At 35.2% G+C, this 25,226-nt stretch overlaps 4 protein-coding genes across 4 annotated transcripts; all 4 read left to right on the plus strand.

The window, feature by feature from the left end:
* Positions 1-1,534: 1,534 nt before the first annotated feature.
* NEUTE1DRAFT_50693 (uncharacterized protein) lies at positions 1,535-3,004 on the plus strand (the record flags this gene model as incomplete). The annotated part of the gene is made up of 1 exon (XM_009856639.1): positions 1,535-3,004. The coding sequence occupies one exon, from the start codon at positions 1,535-1,537 to the stop codon at positions 3,002-3,004; it is 1,470 nt and encodes a 489-aa protein (XP_009854941.1).
* A 1,339-nt stretch (positions 3,005-4,343) lies between these two features.
* On the plus strand, positions 4,344-5,133 carry NEUTE1DRAFT_70042 (uncharacterized protein; the record flags this gene model as incomplete). Its single annotated transcript, XM_009856678.1, has 2 exons — positions 4,344-4,767; positions 4,837-5,133. 2 exons carry the CDS (start codon positions 4,344-4,346, stop codon positions 5,067-5,069), a joined length of 657 nt encoding a protein of 218 aa, XP_009854980.1.
* Positions 5,134-7,592: 2,459 nt separating this feature from the next.
* NEUTE1DRAFT_104400 (uncharacterized protein) lies at positions 7,593-8,865 on the plus strand (the record flags this gene model as incomplete). Its single annotated transcript, XM_009856679.1, has 4 exons — positions 7,593-7,787; positions 7,872-8,066; positions 8,106-8,593; positions 8,733-8,865. 4 exons carry the CDS (start codon positions 7,593-7,595, stop codon positions 8,863-8,865), a joined length of 1,011 nt encoding a protein of 336 aa, XP_009854981.1.
* A 5,085-nt stretch (positions 8,866-13,950) lies between these two features.
* Positions 13,951-14,280, plus strand: NEUTE1DRAFT_32966 (uncharacterized protein; the record flags this gene model as incomplete). The annotated part of the gene is made up of 1 exon (XM_009856632.1): positions 13,951-14,280. A coding segment is annotated over one exon (330 nt), but the record flags the coding sequence as incomplete, so codon positions are not given.
* Between the last annotated feature and the right edge of the window lie 10,946 nt (positions 14,281-25,226).

The raw sequence follows: 25,226 nt of genomic DNA on the forward strand, positions 1-25,226 counted from the left end.
CACAGTCCCATAGTCCCATTCAGTCTGTATATAGGCTAACCACCGAGATAGGACTACCAGTGCCACTGCAACTGGGTACATCAAAGATTATTACGGGGATAGGCCTGTGTAAACGACGAAAGATACAACCAAACCAGATCGCGATTATCTCATTGGAAAAATGATATCCAGCCGTATCTTGGTTGTGAAAGGGGACATTACTTGACGGGACGGAACGAATCTCTGCGGTATATTACCGTTCATCTTCCTGTCGTTGGCCATGCGGAATCTATGGATGCTGCAACTGACAACTGGACTACCCCATTTCGTCAGAGTTCACCGACATCAGCCCTGATTATCCCATCCACAACATTTCTTAAAGGAAATAAGGGTACTGGCATCACCATGAACTTGCCAAGTTGGTAAACCCCCAACCCAAGACTGACCAACTTATCCATACAGCCATCTGGATTTCAACAAGATCCAGTGTCACCAACATATTCTGCCAAGGCATCCACGGGTCTTATACGACCCTTCCATCCTAAAAGCCCTCTGAGATGCACATCGGCACTTCGACATGATGGTGCTGGACTCATTTCTCCATTAATCACCGTTCAGCTCGTTACCTCGGCAGCGTGTCAGTAACGGCTTGTGTTTTGGCGTGATGTCAGGATGGACTGAATCTTTTGAAGAACAAGAAACGGGAAGGTATCGATTATGCTCTCGTGCAATGCAGAAACATGGACTGAACGCAACTACCCCATTCTGAGGCTGCGAATCTGTATACATCCACATGCCCTCTTTTCACTACCAGTTCTCCAACGAAGCGGCCGCACGTCCCGATACGAGATTGGGTTTTGCTCATTTTGCCGCCCAGATCAATGTTGGTTTGTTTGTCAGCTCGAGACCCACGACCTCCTCAGACAAGGGGAAAAAAAACAAGGGATTCCGGAGCCCCTATTGGTCCAAACAAAACACCAAGTCAGGGTCAAGAACAACAACTGATCGTATACCGCACACATGCAGCAAAACTTGCTCTTCAGCAGCGGGCAATAGCCAACCGATATGCAATTCACGCCAGCAGTCCAGCCTAGCTATTCCGAAAGTGGTAAAAGAGTCCTCTGCAAGTGTGTTTACCATGCTTACTTACCAACAACCAGGGGTTAAACTACCTCTATATACACAGAAAATTGGTTACCGGGAGGTAGGTACTGAAGGAACTCGTATACGAGGGGACATACAGCTTGGAACATATGTGCCCACTCAAATCTTGGTGCAGCCCTGTGAAGCCCAGCGAGGGAATTTCCCAGTGATCTCTCAATCAAATTCTATACCTCGGTGTACTATCACTAAGCCAACTAAGCATCACAAGTGCCTCAAGATGATGGCTGACTTGGCTTGCCAGAAATATTCTGGCCTCGGCTTGCTTGCTAAGTGTCGGCTCGACTTGTGTAGAAAACGGGTATAAAGAAGTGTCATATCCCCCGCCATCAAGAACTTTTTTTTTTCCTCAACCTCACAACCCAAGTCAGAACCATCATCACCATCGGTCAACATGGCCCGCTTTGCTCTTACAGCCCTCGCTTTCCTCCTCTTGGAGGTACTGGCAGTCAATGCCGGTGACGATAACAACGACAACAGCCCCTACTACGGTGGTGACGACAACTACCCCGTCTACGGAGGTGACGACGGTGACTGTGACAATAACCCCTACAACTTCACCTTTCTCGCCGACTCCGGTGTCTTTGGTCCTCCTCTCGAGGTCGTCCACGCCTACTTTGGTGAGTGGCCCAACGGCGTGAGCGTGTCGAGCACCGGCCGTATCTTCTCCAACTTCCCCGCCATCGTGCTGGGCAACGTCAACAACGGCACGCCCGGGGTCTTTGCAGTTGCCGAACTCACCTCTCCCTCCACCGAAGAGGCCTATCCCTCTGAGGACATCAACACCCCTCCCTGCCCCGGCGGTGCCGTGAATCTGACGGACCCCGAAAATCCCGTCGGATGCGGAAGTCCGGACCACTTCATTTCCGTGCAGAGCGTCCAGGTGGATACTGAAGACCGGCTATGGATTCTTGACACGGGAAGGCCGATCTACACCTTGCCCGACGGCTCTGTGATTCTCGTAAACTCCAGCTACGGCGGGCCCAAGCTCGTCGGCGTCGATCTTTCCACCGACCTTGTGTTCCAAACCATCCTCTTCCCTGAAGACGTCGTCTTTCCTGATACGTCCTACATCGACGATTTCCGCATTGACCTGAACGCCAGCCTGTCCAACACCACCGGCGAGGGCGTCGCTTACATCACGGACACTTCCTTGTGGGGGGATAACGCCATCATCGTCGTCGACCTCGGCACCGGCGACTCCTGGCGGCGATTGGAAGGAGACCCGTCCGTCGTGGCCGAACCCAACTTCCTCCCTTTTATCTGGGGTCAACCTCTCTACTTCACTGAGGACCCCGCCAACCCGCCGGATGGCAACCTGACGACCACGACGCCCGCTTACCTCCCTGCGGGCGTGAACGGTCTCACTCTCTCTGCCGATGGCGAAACGCTCTTCTACGCCGACCTCGCGGGCAGGGACCTCTACTCGGTGCCTACCGCCCTGCTGCGCGAGCGCGACGATGCCGTCGAAGCGGAACTAGCTGCTGCGGTAGTGAACTATGGCAATACGGGATTCAGCGACGGGATGGAGACCGATCCCGAGACCGGATTCATCTACAAGGGAAGTATCGAAGCAAATGCCGTGGTGGCGTTTGATGCTGATACGGGCATGACGCAGACGGTGGTGCGGGACCCGCGGCTGGGGTGGGTGGATTCGCTCAGTGTGGCGGAGCTGGAAGATGAGGAGACGGGAGAGACGCAGAGCTGGTTGTATATCTCGAGTGATCAGTTTGATCGGTCTTGGTGGTTCTGGGCGCCCGGAGCGCACTCGGGGGATATCCAGGAGAGGCCGTTTGGGTTGTTTAGGGTGCCGTTGCCGTTGCCTGACCCTGATTGCGAATTTGCGGGTGCCTCTAACTACTAAGGTACCTCTAGGTACCTAATGGGGGAGGGACATGTTCAAGGGTGGGAAGAGAATGAAGGGAGAAAGTACGTTACCTGCACTGGGCGGATGAAGGGAGAAACCAGAATGTATTGAACCAGGCAGGAAAGGAGGACAAGAGAGGACAGTATATCGGAGGACCTCCAAGTAAACGGAGTGGATGGAACACGAATGTACCTCTACACAAGCCCAGAGTAAACGAAAGTATCCGAATAATAAACTTTGTGGTTGAAAAACAAGAAAGGCATGTATACCTAGGTACCGTCATGACTGAATCTGCTCAACAGACAGGGTGTTTGATTGTGTGATGAAGTGAGGATGTAAAGGGATGGGCGTCTCAGGCTTGAGACTGTGAGGTGATGGAGGGGAAGTTTGGTTGGAGATGTGCAATTGCAGCTTTTCTCTTCCCAAGGGTCACTAACAATTCTTACAGCGGTCTTTGAATGCCAAGAAGTCCGTACGGGGAGGTTCCGATGGATCACGGAGAAAAGTGGGTCTAGCAGTATGGTTGTTTCCATGCTTCGTTCCTGGGTTGGAAGATACCAAGAGGTAGGTACACCTATCATTGCAACGGCCGAGTATTGCTTCCCTGTCACATCTCTTGACCAAACACAGCGGAAAGAAGCATTTCCTGCCGACAAATGGGTGCCCCATGCTCTTTCTCGTATCATGGTGAGTCTTTAACTCGCTACATTTTGGTCGTGGCTGAGCTCTCGTCGTAATTTGGCAAACGGCTTCAGAGGGTCGCTAACAATTTTACAGGGCAATTACGTGGGCGGAGAGTTGCGGTTTTCGAGTTTTTTTTGTTCACTTCCACTTTCCTTCTTACAGCTTTCCAATTCTTGCACCTGGCGCTGGTAGACATCACCAGTAATCCGCGATGCCATCCTTATCGCCCCTACAGCCTTTGAGAGTCCCTTGTAACCGTTGCTCTTTCCTTTCCCCTTCCATGTCCGGCCAGCACTGATCGGCCATCGGACCCCGGAATCGGCAACTCCCCGCCATGTCCGGTGGATCGCGAAAGCCGGAAGACCTGTTGCTGTCAAGGATTGGTCTGCTAAGTCCATCCGGTGCTAACCAGTGGTGAGCATAAGCGCTACGGGAGGGCTCCATCAGCAGTCTATCGGCCTTAGCAGATGAGTCCAGGCCGATGACTCCGCCGGCTAAAAGCCTGGAGGGCCGGGACCCGGAGAGGCCGGAAACTCGGACTCCGTTCCACCAACAACGACATAACAAACAAATAAACACGGAAAAGTGAGCCCGCTACTGGATATCTGAATCCTCTTTCCACCACTCTACGTTTGTGAGGCAAACCGCCAAGATGACCATCACCCTCCGCCCCGCCACCGAGGCCGACGCCCCTTCCATCGCCCGCATCGCCACAGCCGCCTTCGCCGACTCCCTCTCTCCCCTCATCTTCCCGCGCTCCCAACTGGCCACGGCAACCGTCACCGAAGCCGATCTGACCGCCGACGAGATCACATGGCGCACGTCCATGTACATCAAGCGGATGCGTGAGGGGAAGCCATGCGTGGTTGCCGTTCAAGTTGACGAATCCACCGGTGAGGAAAAGGAAATCCTGGGTTCTGCACACTGGCAAAAGCCGGGTCCTGAGGGACCAGAGGTATTGGGGGTGGAGGTCAGGCCGGCGACGTATGACAAGGACATGTTTGCCAAAGTTGTCGAGAGGTTTACGGCGAAGGACAAGGAGACTTTGGGACCAAGGGGACATGAAGATTATTGGTGTGAGTATTGGTGGAGTTTGAGGACTAAGGAAGGGGATGAGGGCATGGACTGACGAAGAGATGGGACAGATGCAATCCTGATCAGTGTCGATCCCAAGCAGCACAGGAGGGGAATTGGTAGGAAGTTGCTGAACTGGGGGTTGGAGTACGCGAGGAAGGAGGGAAGGGATGCGTACTTGACTGCTACCGATGCCGGAGTGCCGCTTTATAAGGTTTGCGGGTTTCAGAGCATGGAGACATATGATTGCTACGGCGTGCCGCTGACGAGCATGGTTTGGAGGTTGGACAAGAACCAGCAGTGAGTGTTGAAAGGAGCAATTGCCTTGAAAATGGCTGGGGAAGATTCAAGGGAAGGAAGAAGTTATTAGGGATTGGATAAAAGGACGAAAGTGGAAAGTCTCAACAACGACGACCGCGACTTCCTCTCAATGATCGAATTCACCTCTTGGAGGAAACCGTACTCCGCAACTCAGCTTTTGGGCTTGGAGTTGCAGTCTTCGGTGGTTCCGACTTACCTCTACAAATACCTCTGCTGACGGTCCCTTCAACTTCCCTCAACTCAACGAGCTCCAACAAAGAATCCTTCTCCATCGCAACGCTTATGGCACCCCCTTTCATAACCCAGGATTCCAGATTAGGCGCCAACCTGCGCCCCTAAAAGGCACTACCCGTTCCCCATTTCGGGGATAGCCTCCCCTCTAGCGAGAATCCTTCAGAGGCCCGTTGGTTCGTTAACGCCGAGCTGGGCTGATGTTCCTTCTGCCGGAAATCGACATCAACACTTCCATCGTCCATCACGTCTTATTTATGCCCATCATCGTCTCAAACCATCGTCCCGTCTGACCTACTATGCCATGTTTGGTGCACCGGCCCGCCTCACGTTCACATGAGCATTATCGGGAGCCTTCCCAAAAATGCGAAGAAATCAGATGCTGGGGGAGAAGTATCAGTCAATTTCATGACAGCAACGAGCCTTCGGTTACCCCGGGATTCAGACCATGTTCCATTGTGGCAGCGAATGACTCGCTTTTTCTCTCGATCAATTCGGGGCCTGTTGACACTTTCAGTTCGAACGAGGGGACCATATCATCGGCGTAGCCGAGAAATCGATCGAGAAGGACTAAAGCAACCACTTTCGCAGGTTATACAACTGACAACGAAATGGGACCTTGCACGAGAGACGATGCAATGCAGCATGGTTGACAGGGTTTTTGTTCTATCCCCGGGGTCATGCCCACATGCTTCGACAACTTGACGAAACCGGGCACTGCTCGGCTTTTCTGAGCTTCTTTCCACAAGTTCCAAGCCAGCATCGCCCTACACTAATTTGAGCGGATGGAACAGTGGAAGTATTGAAGCGGTGTACCTAACAGTAGGATCTTTTCATTGGCGAAAAGCTGCCCTGGGTACACCGCGGTCAAACTGAGGGCACCCTTGCAAGCCATAGCCCTATGAGCCCTATAGGGCTAAGGACTATACACTGTGCATGCCAACAGCACTCCAGGACCTTTACCACCTTCATGACACTCAAGTCACGGCGTGCTTTGCACTGGTGGTTCTTTTCTGTATGATTAGGAATGACCTTTTGAGGTACGGATGGGGAGGCTGTCATTGAGATTTGAACCGTACCTAGGTACCTATGTACCGTAGAGCCACTTTCAGGGGGAGACTGCGTGCTGTAGTGATGACCGGACATCGCAGTTATCTCCGATCATCAACGATCACGATGACCACAACAAGAAAGAGACATGAGCACTCATACCAACCTTGACCGGTACTTAACGAGTAGATAATGGCAGTTGAAGGACTGGCAAAGAGTTGCCACCGATGAACGCGCTATCATTACCTCGAAGTCAGGTCATATTATGTTCAACTCGGAAAAAGCTACCTGCCTCAACGATAGTATCGGGGACGGCTCGCCACGCTGCAACCCTACAGTTCCAGTCCATTCCTTTGATTGTTTGAAGAAGGTTGGGGACGTCTCAGTCTTCTCGGGGGCATCATCAAGCCCCTTTTAGAGATCTAAATTGCTGCCTAATGGCCTGGTTACAGTGAACACTCGGATATTTCTCGCTACCTGGACCAGTGATAGGCAGACAACAAGAACTCCCGTGGCTATATCCACCGGCGGCTAGAGTAGCATAAGCGCGACAACGACAAGGAACAACCAGGGGTGATTTGCCCTGCTGTTCACCCTGACTGCTGGCCGCTGACCCCAAATTCTGATGTTGCCTGGTGTTGCCATCAGCCGTGCTGGGCGGTAAGACAAGACTTCTACTAGAAGAAAGCAACAGACCGGACAAGCCGGGGTGCATGATACTTGTACGCCATCAAGAAAAAGACAAGAGTGGGTGAGACTTCCTACGCCCGCAGTGCAGTGGTGCCACGGTACCCCCCCTTTTCTTCCAGTCTTTGTCCCATGTCCAGCCTCCCCACCCCAGCCACGGCAATTGCTTGACATGTCATCATTTAGTCCACGCCTGGAGCCGCAAGTCTCCGATTTGGGTCCCTAAGTCAGAAATGGGGCCGGAGCTTGATCAATTTCTAAGTTCTTGAACGTCTCACTCTGCGGAACACTGGAGACATGAGCTGCGTGATATCATTGCCTGGAAGGTCGACAAAGCTGTTAACTGACACTCTGATGGAGTCAGCTCTTGACTCGTTGTTGGGGTATATGTCTCGACAACAATCACCTGAACCCTGCAGCACAAAATGATGAAAACTTCAAGTCATTCTAGGCATTGTCTACATGTACGGTTTTCACAACAGAAACACCTGGATCACGACATCTATGAAGCCTCTTGAGACCTTCAGCATCAACAAGGATGAACAAGAAAAAGTCCAATCAAACGACAAAATGGGGAACTGCTTGCGCCCAATGTGCTGCAGCCAAAGCAAAGTGCTCTCGAACGTCCGAGACACGAGGGTCCAAGTGTGACAGATGCGAGGGGTTGCTCAAGACCTGTACGAAACGAATACAGGGACCCAGGAAGCAGAGACAGTCAAGGACAACAAGGTTTGTTTCCATTACCCTTGGGCATTCACCATGATCTACCCTCGGTGCTCTCTAACCGCCTTGGCTTCCCTTCAACAGGAAAGAATAGGCATCTTCTTCCCTCTACGTTGACACCGACGGCTCCCTTTCACCTCCTTCCACTACATCAACCACAGATTTCACATCAACATCAATCGGCAACCTCGTTGCGGACATATCTCTGCAACAGGCCCCGTTAAGAAGCGCGACCTCATCACCCTTACTCTCTATAACCCTCTTCCCACCTCCCGCTCCTGGGACATCCGTTCCAGCTCTCGATACATGAACCTCCAAAATTGTCTAGGTATGCTCCCCATCAAGTCCTACTGCAGATGAAGACGCTGTGCAAACGTTCCTGACCAAAATCCAACCAAGTTTCCCGTTTATATTAGTTCCAAATAACGTGGATAGTCAAGCGTTGGCAGTGGAGAGGCCGGTGCTCATGTCAGCGATCCGCCTTGCGGCTGCCACCACTTTCACTGCCACGACAAACGTGTCAGAGTCAACGCTACTAAGTCAGGTATATCAGTTTGTCAACCATGTCTCGAGCATGGTGATGCTGAGGGGAGAGAGCACCCTAGAGATTCTGATGGCAGCTGTGATGGTGCTTGGACGGTGGAGATGGTGGTGTGAACAGCATAGAGGAGGGTTTGACAGTCTGTTAGGGATAGCGAAAGGGTTGGTCAAGGACTTGGGACTCAACCGCAACCCGAGGCAGACCCAAGAGAAAGAGGAGAGGGTAACTGATATTGAGAAGAGATTATTACTCGGAGTATGGTATTTACGGTCATGGTATGTCTTCCTTTCGTTGCTTCGATTCCCTTCTCCCATTAAGAGGGTACCCGGCGGGGTATTCACGGGTTGTAGAAAGCTGGATGCCCAGAACAGCTAATAGGAGATGACCAACAGCGCCGCAATACATCTATCCCAGCTCTCACCAACAGCCTTCACGCCTTACATGTTCCAATGCCTCAAAGATCTGGAAGTGTCGAGCCAGCCTTCCGACCAAGTGCTCGTTCAAGCCGTCAAAGTCCAACATCTTGAGGAGAGAATACAAAAACTGAACGACGATTTACCCAGTTTCGACCCAACAGAAGACGAAGCAAATATCGCAAGAATTATCGGCTTGAGGAACGACTGGGAGTTGTTGAGCCGGAGCTCTCCCGAGCTGATGCACAATCGTGAGTCTTTGTTGTTGTTTTCTTGCGCATGAGCCTTACACCACCATCCCAGACCTGTATTCCTGTCACATCAACGAGAAATACATACGGTAGTATGAGCTCAAATCATCCTCCAACTCTTCTTTCCTATTATCAAGACCGAAAACACAAACAGCTAACAACCACAAAAGCATTGGTAGCCTCCCACCTCCAAACGGCCTTCCTCCGCCTCCACAAGTTTCTAGTAGAGCAGACTTCCCACATACATCCACATCTATCAAGCCCGGCCCCAATCCCTACCTCTAATTTGCTCTTAGCTTCAGAAACTGGGTCCTCCTCCTTTCATACCTCTACTACCTCTACAGACTCGGAGTACATGTATCAACACTATGAGTTGGATTTTGATGTGGATGTTGACATGGCTTGCCCACCAACTCACGGGATGCAGTACGGTAGCCATAATCAGAGTCAGGGCTATAGACAGCAGATGCTAGAGCAGCAGTGGGCTGCGGCAGGAGCACAACGATGGCGGGAAGAGAATGCAGGTGCGGTGTTGTTTTGGGGGCAGGAACATCATGTGCAACAGATACATGGACTGCATGAGTGCCAGGGATAGGGACATGGAGGTTGGGGGCAGGGGAGGTGAATATAACTTGGCAGTTGTCATACGGACATTCGACCCCAACCCTAACCCTGCAGATCAGCGGCAGAGCCGCATTACGTAACCTCAGCCTCACGATACGTTTTCAGCCTTAGGTGCCTTAGGCAATAATATAATACTACGACCCAATCGGATAGATTATTCAACCGACGGTATAATATACCCGGAATCCCTTTATAAGATTAGCTAAAGCTACGATTAGCGATTAAGTTAGTCCTCTAACTTCTCTATACTGGTTAAGATTAAACGAGACCGGGGAACGAACCCTTATCGCTATAGTAACGCTTTATAATTAATTAAGTTAGCGCTATTAATATCCTTAGTATAGAAGGATAGGAGATTAGAAGAAGGTATTTAGAAAGATCCGTAGGGACGTATAATAATATTTATTACTAAATAAATACTTTATAGCTTTATAATAGAATTAGGTAAATAGGATTTATATATATTACGAACTTAAGCGATACAAGGGTCGCCTAGACCCTCGGGACGCGATAGCCCCGCCTATAGATAGCCAGTATAACCTACAAACTAGGGAATAGCCTAGAAGGGCGTAGTAGGTAATTTACTTATATAAGTAGCTTACTAGTAAACTAGTGCTTATAATAAACTAATATTTACGGGTGAATTAAGGTTTATAGTAAACTATAATACTAAAATAAACTATTAATATAAATTACGAGGTTTATAATTATATAAATAATTAAAGATAGATATTTTATAGTAGGATAAGTAGGTATAAAGAGACTACTAGAGAATTTAAATTATTAAATAATTTGATAATAGTTAATATAATAGATTATTATTACCGAGACTAATATTACGTATATATATTTATTATAAACCTTTTAACTTTACTAAATAGTATTAATAGTTTTTATATTTTTAATTATTTTATTTAAGTAAATTAAATTACTGTTCGTTATATATTAATTACTCCCTTTAGCCTATCTTAAATAGTAATTAAAGGTATCTCTTCGCTTTATTATATCTACCGCCGGAAATAATAACGATAATACTTTAGGTAAACCCTTAAATTTTGTTACCTTCCAATAGTAGTTTAAAACTATATAGGAATGTATTTTCTAATTTAAAATTTAATTCAAAGTTAAATCCGGTACCCCCGAAGTAAAGGTAGGAGAAGGAATTACCTTTATTAATAGACCAAAATTAAATTATCTGTACTTAAAGAATTTAATAATTAATAGGCTGCCTTAATAGGATTCTTAATTTAAATATATACTTACCTCTACTTTTATAAAAATCAGTTTACCTTTAAATTTAAGAAAGTAATTTATACGGGTACTTAATTTATAAATAAAGTTTTTACTTAGTACGAACTTATTTTTAAAGACTACTATAAGAATGGAGATTAAACTTCGGATTTTACTAAGAAACTTTTAGGTTTTTATAAAGAATTTACTTAAACCCTCTTCTAAATCTTTAGAAAAAAGGATAAAATTCGTAGGGTTTAGGAACGCTTAATTTATTTTTAATAAATTAAATTTACTTTAACTTACGCTATACTTTTTAAATAAAATACTTTCCGTAGTAATATTAATAATAATAGGCTAATATAGCTATTTTATAATAGTTTTAAAGAAAGAATTAAGGATAAACTCTATAAAGAGGATTATTTTGAGACTATTAACGTTTATATCGATAAAATTATTTATATTAATAATTGATTATTCTAGTGGGAATAGGAGAAGAAAGGAAAAGTAATTATCTTCGTTCCTTTTAAATCTAATTCTAATACTAAAAAGAAAAGGATATAAGGAACCTACTTTTCCGGAACTATTTATACTAAAATTATAGAAATTAATACGGCCTAAATTAATTAAAGTAAATAAAACCTTTTAAAGGTTAAATATTTTAATTATAGTAAAATTAAGTATATAAAAAAAAATTATTATATACTTAAATAATTAAATTAGAAGAAAATAGAAATTGTTGTAGTAGAAGGAGTTAAGGTAATTAAAATTACTAACGCCGAATACGGTTAAAATAATTTAGAAAATGCTATAAATAGAATTATAAACTTCAATTAAGAAGTATAATAGGAGGCTAATAATAAATATAAATAGGAAGGATTTAATAAGGAAAACCCTAAGGAGGAGGTGTAGAATACTAATATACCCTAAATATAAATATACTAAGCCTTAATATAGGAAGAAATTAATTACTTTCCTAATACCGATCGGATTTTCTTTATAGCTATATACGTAATAAATACTACTCTACCCTTAATTCCACTTTTAATAATTATAATTAAGGAACCTAATACGTACAAATTTATTAATCTATATTAATATAATTATTTTAATTACTTCGCCGAAGGATATTAGATAGAATTATTATAATTCTATTTAAATAAAAGTAGGAAGTACAAATTATGAAATAATTCTTAGAAGAAGCGTATAATTATTATTAAAAGGGAGCCCTAAATTATTTAGGAAGGACTCTTAGAAATTTTAGGAATATATTAGTTAAATAAAAAGAATACGGCCCAAATATACCCCCTTTATTATATTTACTACCGGATATTATAATTCTAATGTATTACTAATAATTATTATAAATACTATAGGAAAAAGTGGAATAACCGTTTCTAACCTATTCGAAAGTTCGACCAATAAAAATAATTTAAGCTAATTACGCGTACCTTTAATTAAAATAACTTAGAAATTACCCTTATTATAAATAAATAATTTATATTTAATTTACGGTCCTTTATATAGGTAAACGATTAATTAGTATTTAGGAGATTCGTTATACGCTTCTATAATATTTATACCTATTTAAAATAAGGAGAAGTAAATCCCTAGTAATAATAGTACCTAATATTTAATTATTTTATTTATATAAAGTAGAAGGCCTAAAATATTGAGAGGGAATTTAATAATTACCTTCATAGTATTAAAATAATTAAATATAAAAATAAAGAAGAAGCCGTATATATAATATAATTATAGGAATATAATTCGTTAAACGAATTTAAATTTAAAGAAGAGGACGCTTATAGTAATTATTACTAGGAATTAGGAAACGGCTTAAGGCCTTCAAAAAGGCTTAGTAAAAATTAAATCCCTATATAAAATAGATTATTTAATAATATAACTATTAGAAAGATAAGATCCGAAACCCTATAATATTTATAGAGGTCGCTGCTATAGAAGAAGGGAAAGAGGATTAGTAATTTAAAATTATAGCCTATTAGAAGGATTATTAGGCTTTTATATTAGTAAATTCTAGAATTTAATTAAACTTTATTTTACTAAAGTTCGTTACTTAATTAAAAATTCCTTAAAAAAAGGAAAAAGGTTCCTTTTATAGTAAAAGGACCTTTCGAGATATAAATTATAAAATAAGAAATATTACTACTCTCTATTATAGTAGAAAGTAAGACAGTCGAAATTAATTTCAATATTATTAAAATAGGGCTATTTAAAAATATAATCCTAGGGTACCTATAATATATTATATATATTTTAAATATTAATTAGAAGGAAGGTAGCTACTTACGTCCTAGGACGTACTTAATTACTAATAGGAAAATTGGAGTATAGAAGAAAGCGAACTATAAAAGCGCTATTCCTATAGCCCTACCGTAAATAGTATAAAAAATTATAATTTATACTATTGATAAAAGTAATAAAGTTATAAAAGAAGGGTTAATAACGTTAATAGAAGTATTAATAGTTAACGTTTAATATAAATTTAATTATTATTAGAATTAATAAATAGAGAAGCCGAAGATTGTAATTCTAATAGAATATTAAAGATATTAAACTTTTATTAATAAGTATTTTAAAAGACTACTACTATAAGGATTATAGGATTATTAATTTAAATTTAAGAAAGGAGTTAAATTTAAATTCTTTAAAGTATACTATACTAATAAAAAGTAGAATATAGAATTGAGGAAATATTTAGACGAAAATTTAAAATAAAGATATATTTGGGAATTTATATTACTAGTAGGGTACCCTATTTTCTTCGTACTGAAGAAGGATAGAAAGCTACGCCTTTATATTAATTATAAGTAATTAAATTAAAAGATTATAAGAAATAATTATCCCCTACCCTTAATTTTATATATTTAAAATTAATTAAGAGGAGTATAATACTTTATACGCTTTAATTTACCTATTGCCTATACCTATATTCGAATTAAGGAAGGAAATAAATAGAAGATAGTATTTTATATACCCTACGGATATTACAAATATTTTATTATACCCTTCGGGTTAATTAATATACTTACAATATTCTAATCCGTTATTAATTATATAATTCGACCCTACTTCAATAAATTCACTTTTTACTATTTAAATAATATCCTTATTTATTTTAAGATTTTTATAGAGTATAAAAAATATATAAAAAAAGTATTAAATATACTATACGAATATAAATTCTCTATTAATATAGAGAAAAGCGAATTCTATGTAAGGGAAACCGTATTTTTTAAATATTTAATTTTAGAGAACGAAATTAGAATAGAACTAAATAAAATAAAAGTTATACGGAATTGGCTTATACCTAAGAATGCAATTAAAGTCTACGGATTTTTAGGGTTTATTAATTTTTACTATATACTCATACGGGACTATAGGAAGATTGTTAATTTATTATACGAATTTACTAGGAAGGAGGTTATTTTTATATAAGGAAAGGAGGAAGAAAAAGCTTTTAAAATTATTTATAATATAATTACCGTAGACCCTATATTAAAATTTCCTAATTTGAATAAACTTTTTAAAATTAAAACCGATATATTGGACTATGCTATTAAAGGACAATTAGGATAATACAATAAGTATAGGAAATTATACTCTATAATTTTCTTTTCTAAAAAGTTGGAAGGACCCTATTATAATTATCCTATTTATAATAAAGGATTCTTAATTATTATTAAAGTATTTTAAAAATAGAAGCTATACTTTAGTAGAATTACATATAAAGTACAAATTTATATTAACTATAATAATCTTCAGTATTTTATAACTATAAAAGTATTTAATAATTATTAAATATATTAGGCCTAATTCTTATTAGAATTTAATTTTAAAATTAATTATAAAAAGGGTTTAAAGAATGCTCGGGCAAATACTTTAAATTGTCGGACAAATTATATAGAAAATATAATAGAAGCTTTTATATTATAATCTTAAAAATAATTAAATAAAATATTTCTTCACCCTTTATAGAAATAGGTAGAATACTATATTATTTACCGGGTTAAATTATAGGACTATAATTATTAAACTGCTATTATAATTTTGGAAGAGCGATAGAAATAGGAGGATAGTATAAAAGAAGGGATCGTCCTCTAGAGTAATAAACTATAGTATTATAATAAGGCCTACATTTAGCCCGAATAATATAAAACGTTTATTATAAGGATATATATATTTAAAATAGAAGAATATATAAGTATTATTAAAATTATAATACGGATATAATAATATTATAATTTTCTAAGAATAAAAACCGAAGTAGCTTAAATATTATAAGCCTATAAATATTATAGTAAAACTAAGGTTATAAAATATAAGCTATATAAATTCCTTAAACCCTTAAAAGTTATAGAAAGGCTATAGAGCTTGGTAATTATAAATTTTATTACTAAATTTCTACCGTCTATAAATATTATAATGAAAGTTATTTATAATAATATCCTAGTAATAATAGATAGGCTAATTAAATAGAATTACTTTTTACTATATAAAGAAATATAGTTAGTAGAATAATTTGTAAATATAATTTATTAGAACGTTATATTAGTATATAATTAGCCGAAGGAATAAATTATAAATAGGGATACTAAATTCGTATTTAAATTTCAATAAATATCAATAACCAAATTCGGTACTAAAAGTAAGATATTAATAGTATATTACCTATAAATAAATAAATAAATAGAAAGGATTAACCAAATTGTAGAATAATATTTAAAGAACTATATTAACTTCGAGTAAAGCAATTAGGTAGAATTACTATTAATAATACAATTAATATATAATATTTCCTCTATAAAGATTATAAAGGTTTTACCTTTCTTTGTAAACTATAGGTATAAATTAAAATTCTTGGAAGGATTAAATACGAATGTCCCTAGGGCTTTAGTTAAAGCTGGAAAATTATATATATTATATAAGAAACTTAAGGAAGAATTAGAATTCGTTCGATAAAAAATAAGCCGGTATTTTAATTTCAAAAAGTTTAAGGGACTTTATTTTAAGGAGGGGGATAAAATCCTTTTATAAATTAAGAATTTTAAGATTAAACGATTTAATAAGAAATTTAACGATCGACGAGTAGGACCTTTCAAAATTAAGAAGAAGATTTTTAATATAGTATATTAATTAAATATTTCTAATACTATAAGACTAAAATTATATTTATTTTATATTGTATTATTAGAATTAATATTTAAAAATGTATGAGTTAATATGCAAATTAATATTAAGGACGAGGAAAAAGAATAGAATATAGAACAAATTTTTGATTTAAGAATAGAGAAAGGAGAATCAAAATACTTTATTAAGTAGGAAGGGTTCGGTCCCGAAAATAATATTTAGGAACCCGTTAAGAATTTAAATTATTTTAAAAAGCTAAAGGAATTTCGTTAGAGGAATTCGAATCGATTAAAGATAGAGGATTACCTAATTAAAAAGTAGGGAAGGCCGAATTATTTAAAGATAATTAATCTATAGGTACAATAGAAATAGAAGCTTCTAATAATAGTATTGTAAATAGAAGTTTAGGCTCCCTCCTAATAGCCCTATCTTCTTTATTCTAAATATTTAATTTAGTTTCTATAATCTAAATTACTTTACGGGCCTTTATAACTAATTCCTCCTACTACCGCTAAACTTCGGCCAAATAAGGCGTATAATCTTATATTGCTTTTATAAATACTACCTACTCCTATTTTAATTTTTTATTCTCTATAACTATTCGTACTACTAAAGGAGCGTTAATAAAAACAACTAATAATTAGGAGTTCGGATATTCACACTCTATATTATTATCCTAACCCTTACAAGGACGAGTACTATAAATGTACTTACTATACTTCTCTCGTCCTAGAAGCTTTTTATAAATAAGTTTACGGTTGGAATAATATTAGTAAAGTATAATTATAAAACTAAAAGATTCAATAGTAAATAATAATTACTATTATCAAATAAATAACGTAATTAAACGCTTAATAATAGGGTTAAATATAGTAATAAGTAAAGAAGGATTTACTATACCCAAGCAATAAAGGGAATAATATAGAGATAAAGAGTAAAAAAGGAATACGAATAATTAGTAAAATTATTAAGGACGTTAGCTAAGGAGAGGAGGTATTATATTACGAATTTAAACGATATAAGGGCCGCCCAAACCTTTAGGACGCGATAGCCCCGCCCGTAAATAGCTAATATAATCTATAAACTAGGGAATAGCCTAAAAGAGCGTAATAGGTAGCTTACCTATATAAGTAACTTACTAGTAAACTAGTACTTATAGTAAACTAATACTTACGGGTAAACTAGGGCTTATAGTAAGCTATAATACTAGAGTAAACTATTAATACAAATTATAGGGTTTATAACTATATAAACAACCGAAGACAAATATTTTATAATAGGACGAGTAGGTATAAAGAGACTACCTAGAGAATTCAGATTATTAGATAGTTCGATAATAATTAATACAATAAATTATTATTACCGAGACTAATATTACGTATATATACTTATTATAAACCTTTTAACTTTACCGAACAGCACTAATAGTCTTTATACCTTCAACTATCTCACTTAGGCAGATCAGACTGCCGTTCGTCACAATATACGTACTAATTAGAAGGAGGAAGATTTTAGTATAAGAAAATTATTAAGCTTAATTAAACGGAAAGGGCTTAAAAGGATTAATAAGGCCTTCGAGATTAAAGTAATTTATTAATTAAATTAAACTACTATTTTAAACTTAAAATATTACCCTTATTATAAATAAACTACTTCCCTTTTAAATTAATATTACTATCTAATTCTTTACCTATTATAGCTTCCCTTTAAAATATTTTTATACCTTCTATTGAAGCTCTAGCCCTAACTTTCTACTAACCCGAATAATTTAATATTATTATAGAGGGAACCAGCGAAACGTTCCTTCGGAGCGCTATTTAAGTTACTAATCCCCCTTAATAACTTATTACCCTCTACAATTAATTTATATTCGCTTATAATTAAGTACGCAAAATCGCTTTCGTAGTAGGTACGGAATGTACTAAAGATTTTACCGCCCTTAAAGGATAATATAATACCCTAAGCGAATAATATATTATTATTACTAATATTTTTAAAAATAGTATAGAGGTCTCTTAAACCTCTATTACCCGGTTTGAATAATAAATTTAGTAAATTGTTAGCCGGTTTACTAACGAAGTTTAGGGAGTTATAATCTAATATAGTTAGTAGGATAAAAAATACGAATAGGTTATTCGTAACCTTTAGGAAGCTATTTAATAATAATAGAAGGCTTTAGGAATTTTTAATAATCGAACCCTCCGCTAGTAGTTTATCCTTAATTATATAGATACTTAGGCTAATATTAAGGAAGTTTAAATTAACGATATTTTTAATAAATTAATTGACCCGGACTAAATTAAGGGGCTCGAGGAATAAATTACCTAATTTGCTACCTTCTAATAAAGTATTTAAAAAGTTATCTAGAATACCTTCAAGCGTATAAATTAACCAACTCCTAATATAATATCCGTTACTTTAATTATTTATATTTTCGAATAATACGCTACTATACATTTCCTATTAAATTCTAGCCGGGCCTTACCTCTTAATTAGATTATAATTAATTATTCCTTAGGAAATAAAGCGATCTTTTGTATATAAATTAGAAGATAATTTTGCGAATTTACCGCCTAATACAAAGCTATTTAACCTTCTCCCTTCGGAATTATTATTAGGTTTGGCTGAAGAGGAGGAAGGGGCCCTCTAGAACCCCCTTATTATACTTACTTTATAAGGCTTTCTAATAATTTAAGAAGGGAATACGCTATCGAATTCCTTAATAGTTTAGGAAGTATAATTACTATTAATATAGCGCTCCTTTAGTTTAATAAACTTATTTTCTATAATAGAAAGGATTTATTAAAGTTCTATACTTAGTAGTATTAAATCGAAACCTATATTAACGTTTATTATACTAACTTTACCCCCGATATTCATTATATTAACTAGATAGGATTATACTTTAAAGATAATACCTAGCTTTAGTACTAGTAGAGGGTCCGAACAATTAAATACATTAATTTTACCGATTTTTAGGATAAGTATATTAAAGCTATTTAGATATATTTTACTAACGTATTAAAATAATACTAAAATATAAAGAAAATAATGGAATTTAAGTATAAAGAAGATATTATTTACTATATTACAATACTCTTCGATTTTAACGAAACTATATATTAGTTAAGGATAGTCTTTTGTAATTATATTTATTGTAACCTACTTTCGAAGATTGTTAAAATAATATATTAAAGTTGTAGCCGGGTTCCAAATTCCGATAACGAATTCTTTAGCGCTATATAAAAAGTAGATCGAATTTACGAAAATATATTTTAAAACTCGGGGTATATAGGAAAAGACGCGCCTATTTTAAGGACGGAGTATTTGAAGTCGGGCTAATTCTATAAGGATACACGTTCTCCTTCCAATTAAAATTAATCTTTAAAACGATTCAATTATTTAATTAAGGATAAGAAATAGGCTATAATATATAATACGCTAAAAGGTATTGATTAAATAGATATTAATTAGTATAAGTAGGACTATACCCCTAACTAACAATATAATTACAATAGTTATTATACCTTAGAGTATTTTACGAAGAAGAATAATAATAATAAAGATTTACTTTAACTAAAGGAATAATAAGCGAAAATGGCCGCTATTTTAATTAAATGTAAGAATAATAATTATAAAGAAGAGGAAATTGAAGCCTTTAACGAAGAGGCCTAATTTAAGAAAATTAAAATAGCCGCTATTATTGGAATTATATAAATTATAAATATAAATTAAGATTCTAATTCGGATTTTTGAACGGCTGCTATAAAGTACTATATGGATTACCCCAGCCTTACTTTAGTACTAGCTCGGTTAACCCTATTGTTTATACTCTAAAGAGGTTAAATTTTAATCATAATAACGATTAATAGTAGTTATAAAAGAAATTATACTTTAAACTATATTTAAATCTTAAACCTATTATTCGAATAACTTTACTATATAACAATAAAGAATACCCTATTTGCATTCGTCTAAACTTAGGAAGCTCCATCCTAATTATATTCTTCTATTAAACTTATATTTAGAAGCTTCCCTTAATTAAATATATTAATATCCGTACCCTTATAGAATTTAATATAGTAATTAATAGTATAGGTAATTAATACTATATAGAAGTAATCGTTTTAAGATATTAGGAAGACTATTATACCTATTTTAATTTCGAACTCTCTTCGATAGATAATAAGTATAATATTATTCTACCCTATTAATAACTATAATAGTACAAACCCGTTTATTTCTTCAATAAGATTTAAGGAATTAAATTCTCCTTAAAATACTATTAGTAAAATTATACTAATTTAATTATCCTTGGGTTACTACCTACCTATATTATTGCTAATATTTAAATTAAAATTAATATTATTGCTATAGCCGTCCTTGAGAAATTCTAGGAGTTTCTCCCTATTATAAGCGAAGAAGCCGCTATAAGAATACTAAATTATTAACCCTAGGACTATAAAATTAATATTATCAATAATTAGACCCCTCTTTAGGGCTTTATCTTTATAATAAGTAGCCGAAAGTTTAATGCCTGTAAATTTTAGTTCGATAAAATATTAAAATTAGGGCGAATTAAGAAATCTATTGCTTTATATAGTACTTTACTTATATTTGTTAATAAAAAAGACCCTAACGATCCCCTTAGGCCGGTCGTTAACTATTAAATATTCAATTGAATAATAGTCCCTATTTAATACCCTATACCCCTTATTATAGAGTTTTAATATACTTTTAGAACGGTTAAATTTTATATTAAAATCGACCTTAAATTAGTGTTCTTCCTAGTAAGAATAGCGAAAAAATATGAATAGAAAATAGTATTTTAATATAAATATAGACTCTTCGAATATATAATTATATTTATAAATTTAATTAATATACTTTTACCGTTCTAAATTATAATAAATAACTTCTTTATAAACTTTATCGATACTAGTATTTTTATTTATTTTAATAATATTCTAATATATATAAATATAGAAAAAGAATATAATCGCTTCGTTTTAGAAGTCCTTAAATAGTTTATAGAGAACTACCTTACTGTCGCCCTATAGAAATATAAATAAGGAGTATAGGAAATTGAATTTCTAGGCTATATTATTTTATTTAACGGTATTAGTATAGTCGATAATAAAGTAAAAGTAATTTTAGCTTAGGAGCTCCCTAAAACCCTAAAAGAATTTTAATCCTTTTTAAGCTTTATTAACTTTTATAGAAGGTTTATTAAGGGATTTTCAATACTAATTTAAATTATTTCTAAAGGTAATTCTCTAAATCGGAAATATTAGAAATAGACGGACAAAATAATTTACGCGTTTAATAACTTTAAACGAACCTTCGTTATAATATCAATTTTAATTTATTTTAATTTAATTCAATTTATAATTATAGAAACCGATACATTAAACTTCGGAATTGGAATAGTACTCTCCTAAAAGAAAGAAAATAGTAAAATCTATTCCGTTATTTTTTACTCTTAGAAAATATTCCCGGCTAAAATGAATTATAAAATTTACAATAAGGAGTTTTATATTATTATTGATAGCTTTAAACGATGGAAGATCTACTTCGAAGGAGCTAAATACTAAATTAAAGTTTTTTCTAACTATTAAAATCTAATTTATTTTACGTACACTAAAATTCTTAACCGTTAGTAAATTTATTAAATAATATAGTTTGCTAACTTCTAGTTTATTATTGATTATTAGTTAGGGTATTTTAATGCTAAAGTAAACACTCTTTCTTATTAAAAAAGTTTTAAACCTAAGAAGGGGGGAGGTAAGAACTAACCGATTATATCGGTCCTATAAGAAAAATACTTTTTTTATTTAGAAGAAAGTTTGGGAGGTAGTTTTCTCCTATTAAAGAAACGGCTTTGTAGTCTTTTAACCCTTTGATAGAATAACGAATTTATTTGATAATTTAAAGAAATTAAAACTAATAACCCAGTATATATAGACTAATTTAATAAGGAAGATAATAATAAGGATATTAAGAAATTAGACGACCTATTGTATTATAAGAACCGTCTCTAGGTCCCTGCAGGCTTCTAGTATAATATTATTAATTTAGAATACGATACTAAAGTTATTAGTTATATAGGAATAAATAAAACTATAGAGCTTATTATAAAGAATTTTTAGTAGCCGAAGATAGAGGAGTTAGTTAGGGAATACGTTAAAGGCTATTACGAATATTAATAAAATAAGCCCCTTCGATACTCCCTTTATAATTTACTTTAGCTTATATAATTTTATTATACCCCTTAATAATTAATTATAATAGATTTTATTATAGATTTACTATTTTCTAATAGTTATAATTCTATTTGGGTTATAGTAGACCCTTTTACTAAAATAGCCTACTTTATCCCTTTTAAAATAGGAGAAAAGAAAATAGAAGATTTTATTAAGATTTTTACCTACTTATATTAGTAATTATACGGGGTACTATTAGATATTATTTTTAATTGCGATTTTTAATTTACTACTTACCTTTGGAAAGACTTTTTAAAATTTATTAATATTAAAAGCCGTATAAATATAGTATTCTATCCCTAAATTAATAATTAGATTGAGCGGCTCAATTAGATTCTTAAAATATATTTATATACCTTCGTTAATTATAAAATAAGTAATTAGGAAGATTTGTTAACTACTATCAAATTTGTATATAATAATACTATTTCGTTATTGACCGGCCTCTTTTTATTTTACGCTAATTACAGATATTACCCTACTTTATATAACCCCTTTAATAGCGTTTCTTATAATTTTAAGAATTGTTTTTATTCCTATTAAATAATTTAAGTCTATGAATACGCCTGTAAGTAATTCGACCGCGCCCGTTAAAGGATAAAGGAGTAGGCGGATAAAAAACGAATGGAGGTATTAATTTATAAGGTGGGATAATTAGTTATATTAAATAATAAATATATTAAAACGAAGCGCCCTTCTAAGAAGTTTAATAAGAAATTCTATAGTTTCTTTAAATTTTTGAGGTTATTTCCCTTACTATTATCCGATTAGCCTTACTAAAAGTATAGAGAATTTATAATTCCTTTTACGTTTCCCTCCTAGAATTATATTGCGTTAGTAGTTAGGTAGCCTCCGACCTTAATTAGGTTTTATATAAGACAGCCCTAGTAGAAGTAGAAAATTATAAGATAGAGAAAGTTGTAAATTCCTTATAAGTTTAGAATAAAGTACTTTATTAAATTAAATAGGAAGGATAGACTACTTCTAATAATATTTAGGAATTGTAGGAATACTTCTTTATTAATAGAGTTAAGAATTAGGTTATTACCTTCTACGTCCGGTATTCTAAGAAACTATAAGATTCTTAAGTACTGATAATACTATTATAAGAAGTTCAATAGGTTTTAGGCGAGCTATAAAGAAGAGGGAATTAATAATATTAAATCCTTAGACGCTAAGTATTACGAACTTCGCCGGTTCGAAGCAAGCTTTAAAAAAGAGGGAACTAATATTATATAAATATTCGACCCTAACCTTAACCTGTGACGAACGGCAGTCTAATCTGCCTAAGTAGGATAATTGAAGGTAAAGAACTATTAGTACTGTTTAGTGAAGCTAAAAGGTTTATAATAAGTATGCGTACGTAATACTAGTCTCGGTAATAAAGATTAATTAATTACTATTGAATTATCTAATAATTTGAGTTCTCTAATTGTCCCTTTATATTCTATACTTCGTCCTAAGGCTTTAATTTTAAGCGTATATTCACAATAGTATTCTACTTATTGTAAACGCTATTTACCGTAAATATTACTTACTATAAATATTGCTTATTGTAAGTACTATTTACTGTAAGCGCCTATCCTAGTAAGCGCCTTTCCGGTACTCCCCTATTTCCTACCCTAATTTAAAATTATACTATTTTATTATAAGTAGGGCTATTATGTCCTAATAGCCTAGTTGGCCCGTATAATTACTTAAATTCGTAATATAATACCTCCCTTCCCTAACCGACGTCCTCAACGGCTTTACTAATTTCCTGGAAGTATCTATCTATTCTTATTCTCTATAGCTCCCTTACCCTTAATTTAGATATAGTAAGCTTTTTTCCCTTCTTCATCCTTTATTAAAATATTTAATTGTATTTCTAAACCCGTATTCAATTCAACGATTTATTAGCGTATATTATTAATTTCTATTGAATGCTTTAAATTTATAGTAATACTTTATTAATATTATTCTAACCGAAAGTTTATTTATAAAAAGCTTCTTAGCGAAGCGAAATATGGGGAGTATATTCGGGTCGCGCGTCTTTATATAGAGGTAAATTATAATACGGAATATAAGTTCTCTTAGTATTTTAATACGTTTAGTAATTAATTCGATAATTGTATATACTTTTACCGAATACTAATATATATTTTAAAATATTAAAGCCTTAATTTGAGAGGTTAATAAAAAGTCTTTCGAACTTTAGGAGAAGTTTTTCGAGTTTAAAGAGAAGAAACTTCGATTAGCCCGTTTGAAATAGAAGAAGGATCGGTTAGTTAAAGAGGGTAGGGAAATATTATTACTAGCGTTAATAGAATTAGAAGTATAAAATAAAGAGGATAGGGCTATTAAGCGAGAATTTAAACTTTTATTTAACGAAGAGTAGCTTACTATAATTATTATTTCTTCGACCCTTACGCTTATAGATTAAACGTCCTTAAATTTCGTAATTTACTTTACCTTTTAATTAAATAATCCTTTGCCCCGGGCCGATCCGGGTTCCTTTGGTAGAATTCCTCTAGTTTCTTAGGGTAATTTAAATTTTTAATAGGTTTCTATATATTATTTTCGGGATTAAATCCTTCCTATTTAATAAAGTATTATAATTCCCTTTTCTCTATTTTTAAATTTAAAATTTATTCTATATTTTATTTTTCTTCCTCGTCCTTAATACTAATATATATATTAATTCGTACGTTCTTAAGTACTAATTCTAGTGGTATAATATAGAATAAATATAATTTTAGTTTTATAGTATTAGGAATATTTAATTAATATACTATATTAGAAATTTTCTTTTTGATTTTAAATAGGCCTACCCGTTAGTTATTAAATTTTTTGCTAGGTCTTTTTATTCTAAGGTTCCTAATTAATAAAAGGATTTCATCCCCTTTTTTAAAATAAAGTCCCTTAAACTTTTTAAAATTAAAGTACTAGCTTATTTTTTACCGGACGTATTCTAGTTCTTCTTTAAATTTTTTATAT

The sequence above is a fragment of the Neurospora tetrasperma genome, assembly GCF_000213175.1.
Source record: "Neurospora tetrasperma FGSC 2508 unplaced genomic scaffold NEUTE1scaffold_81, whole genome shotgun sequence".
NCBI classification, from domain to species: domain Eukaryota; kingdom Fungi; phylum Ascomycota; class Sordariomycetes; order Sordariales; family Sordariaceae; genus Neurospora; species Neurospora tetrasperma.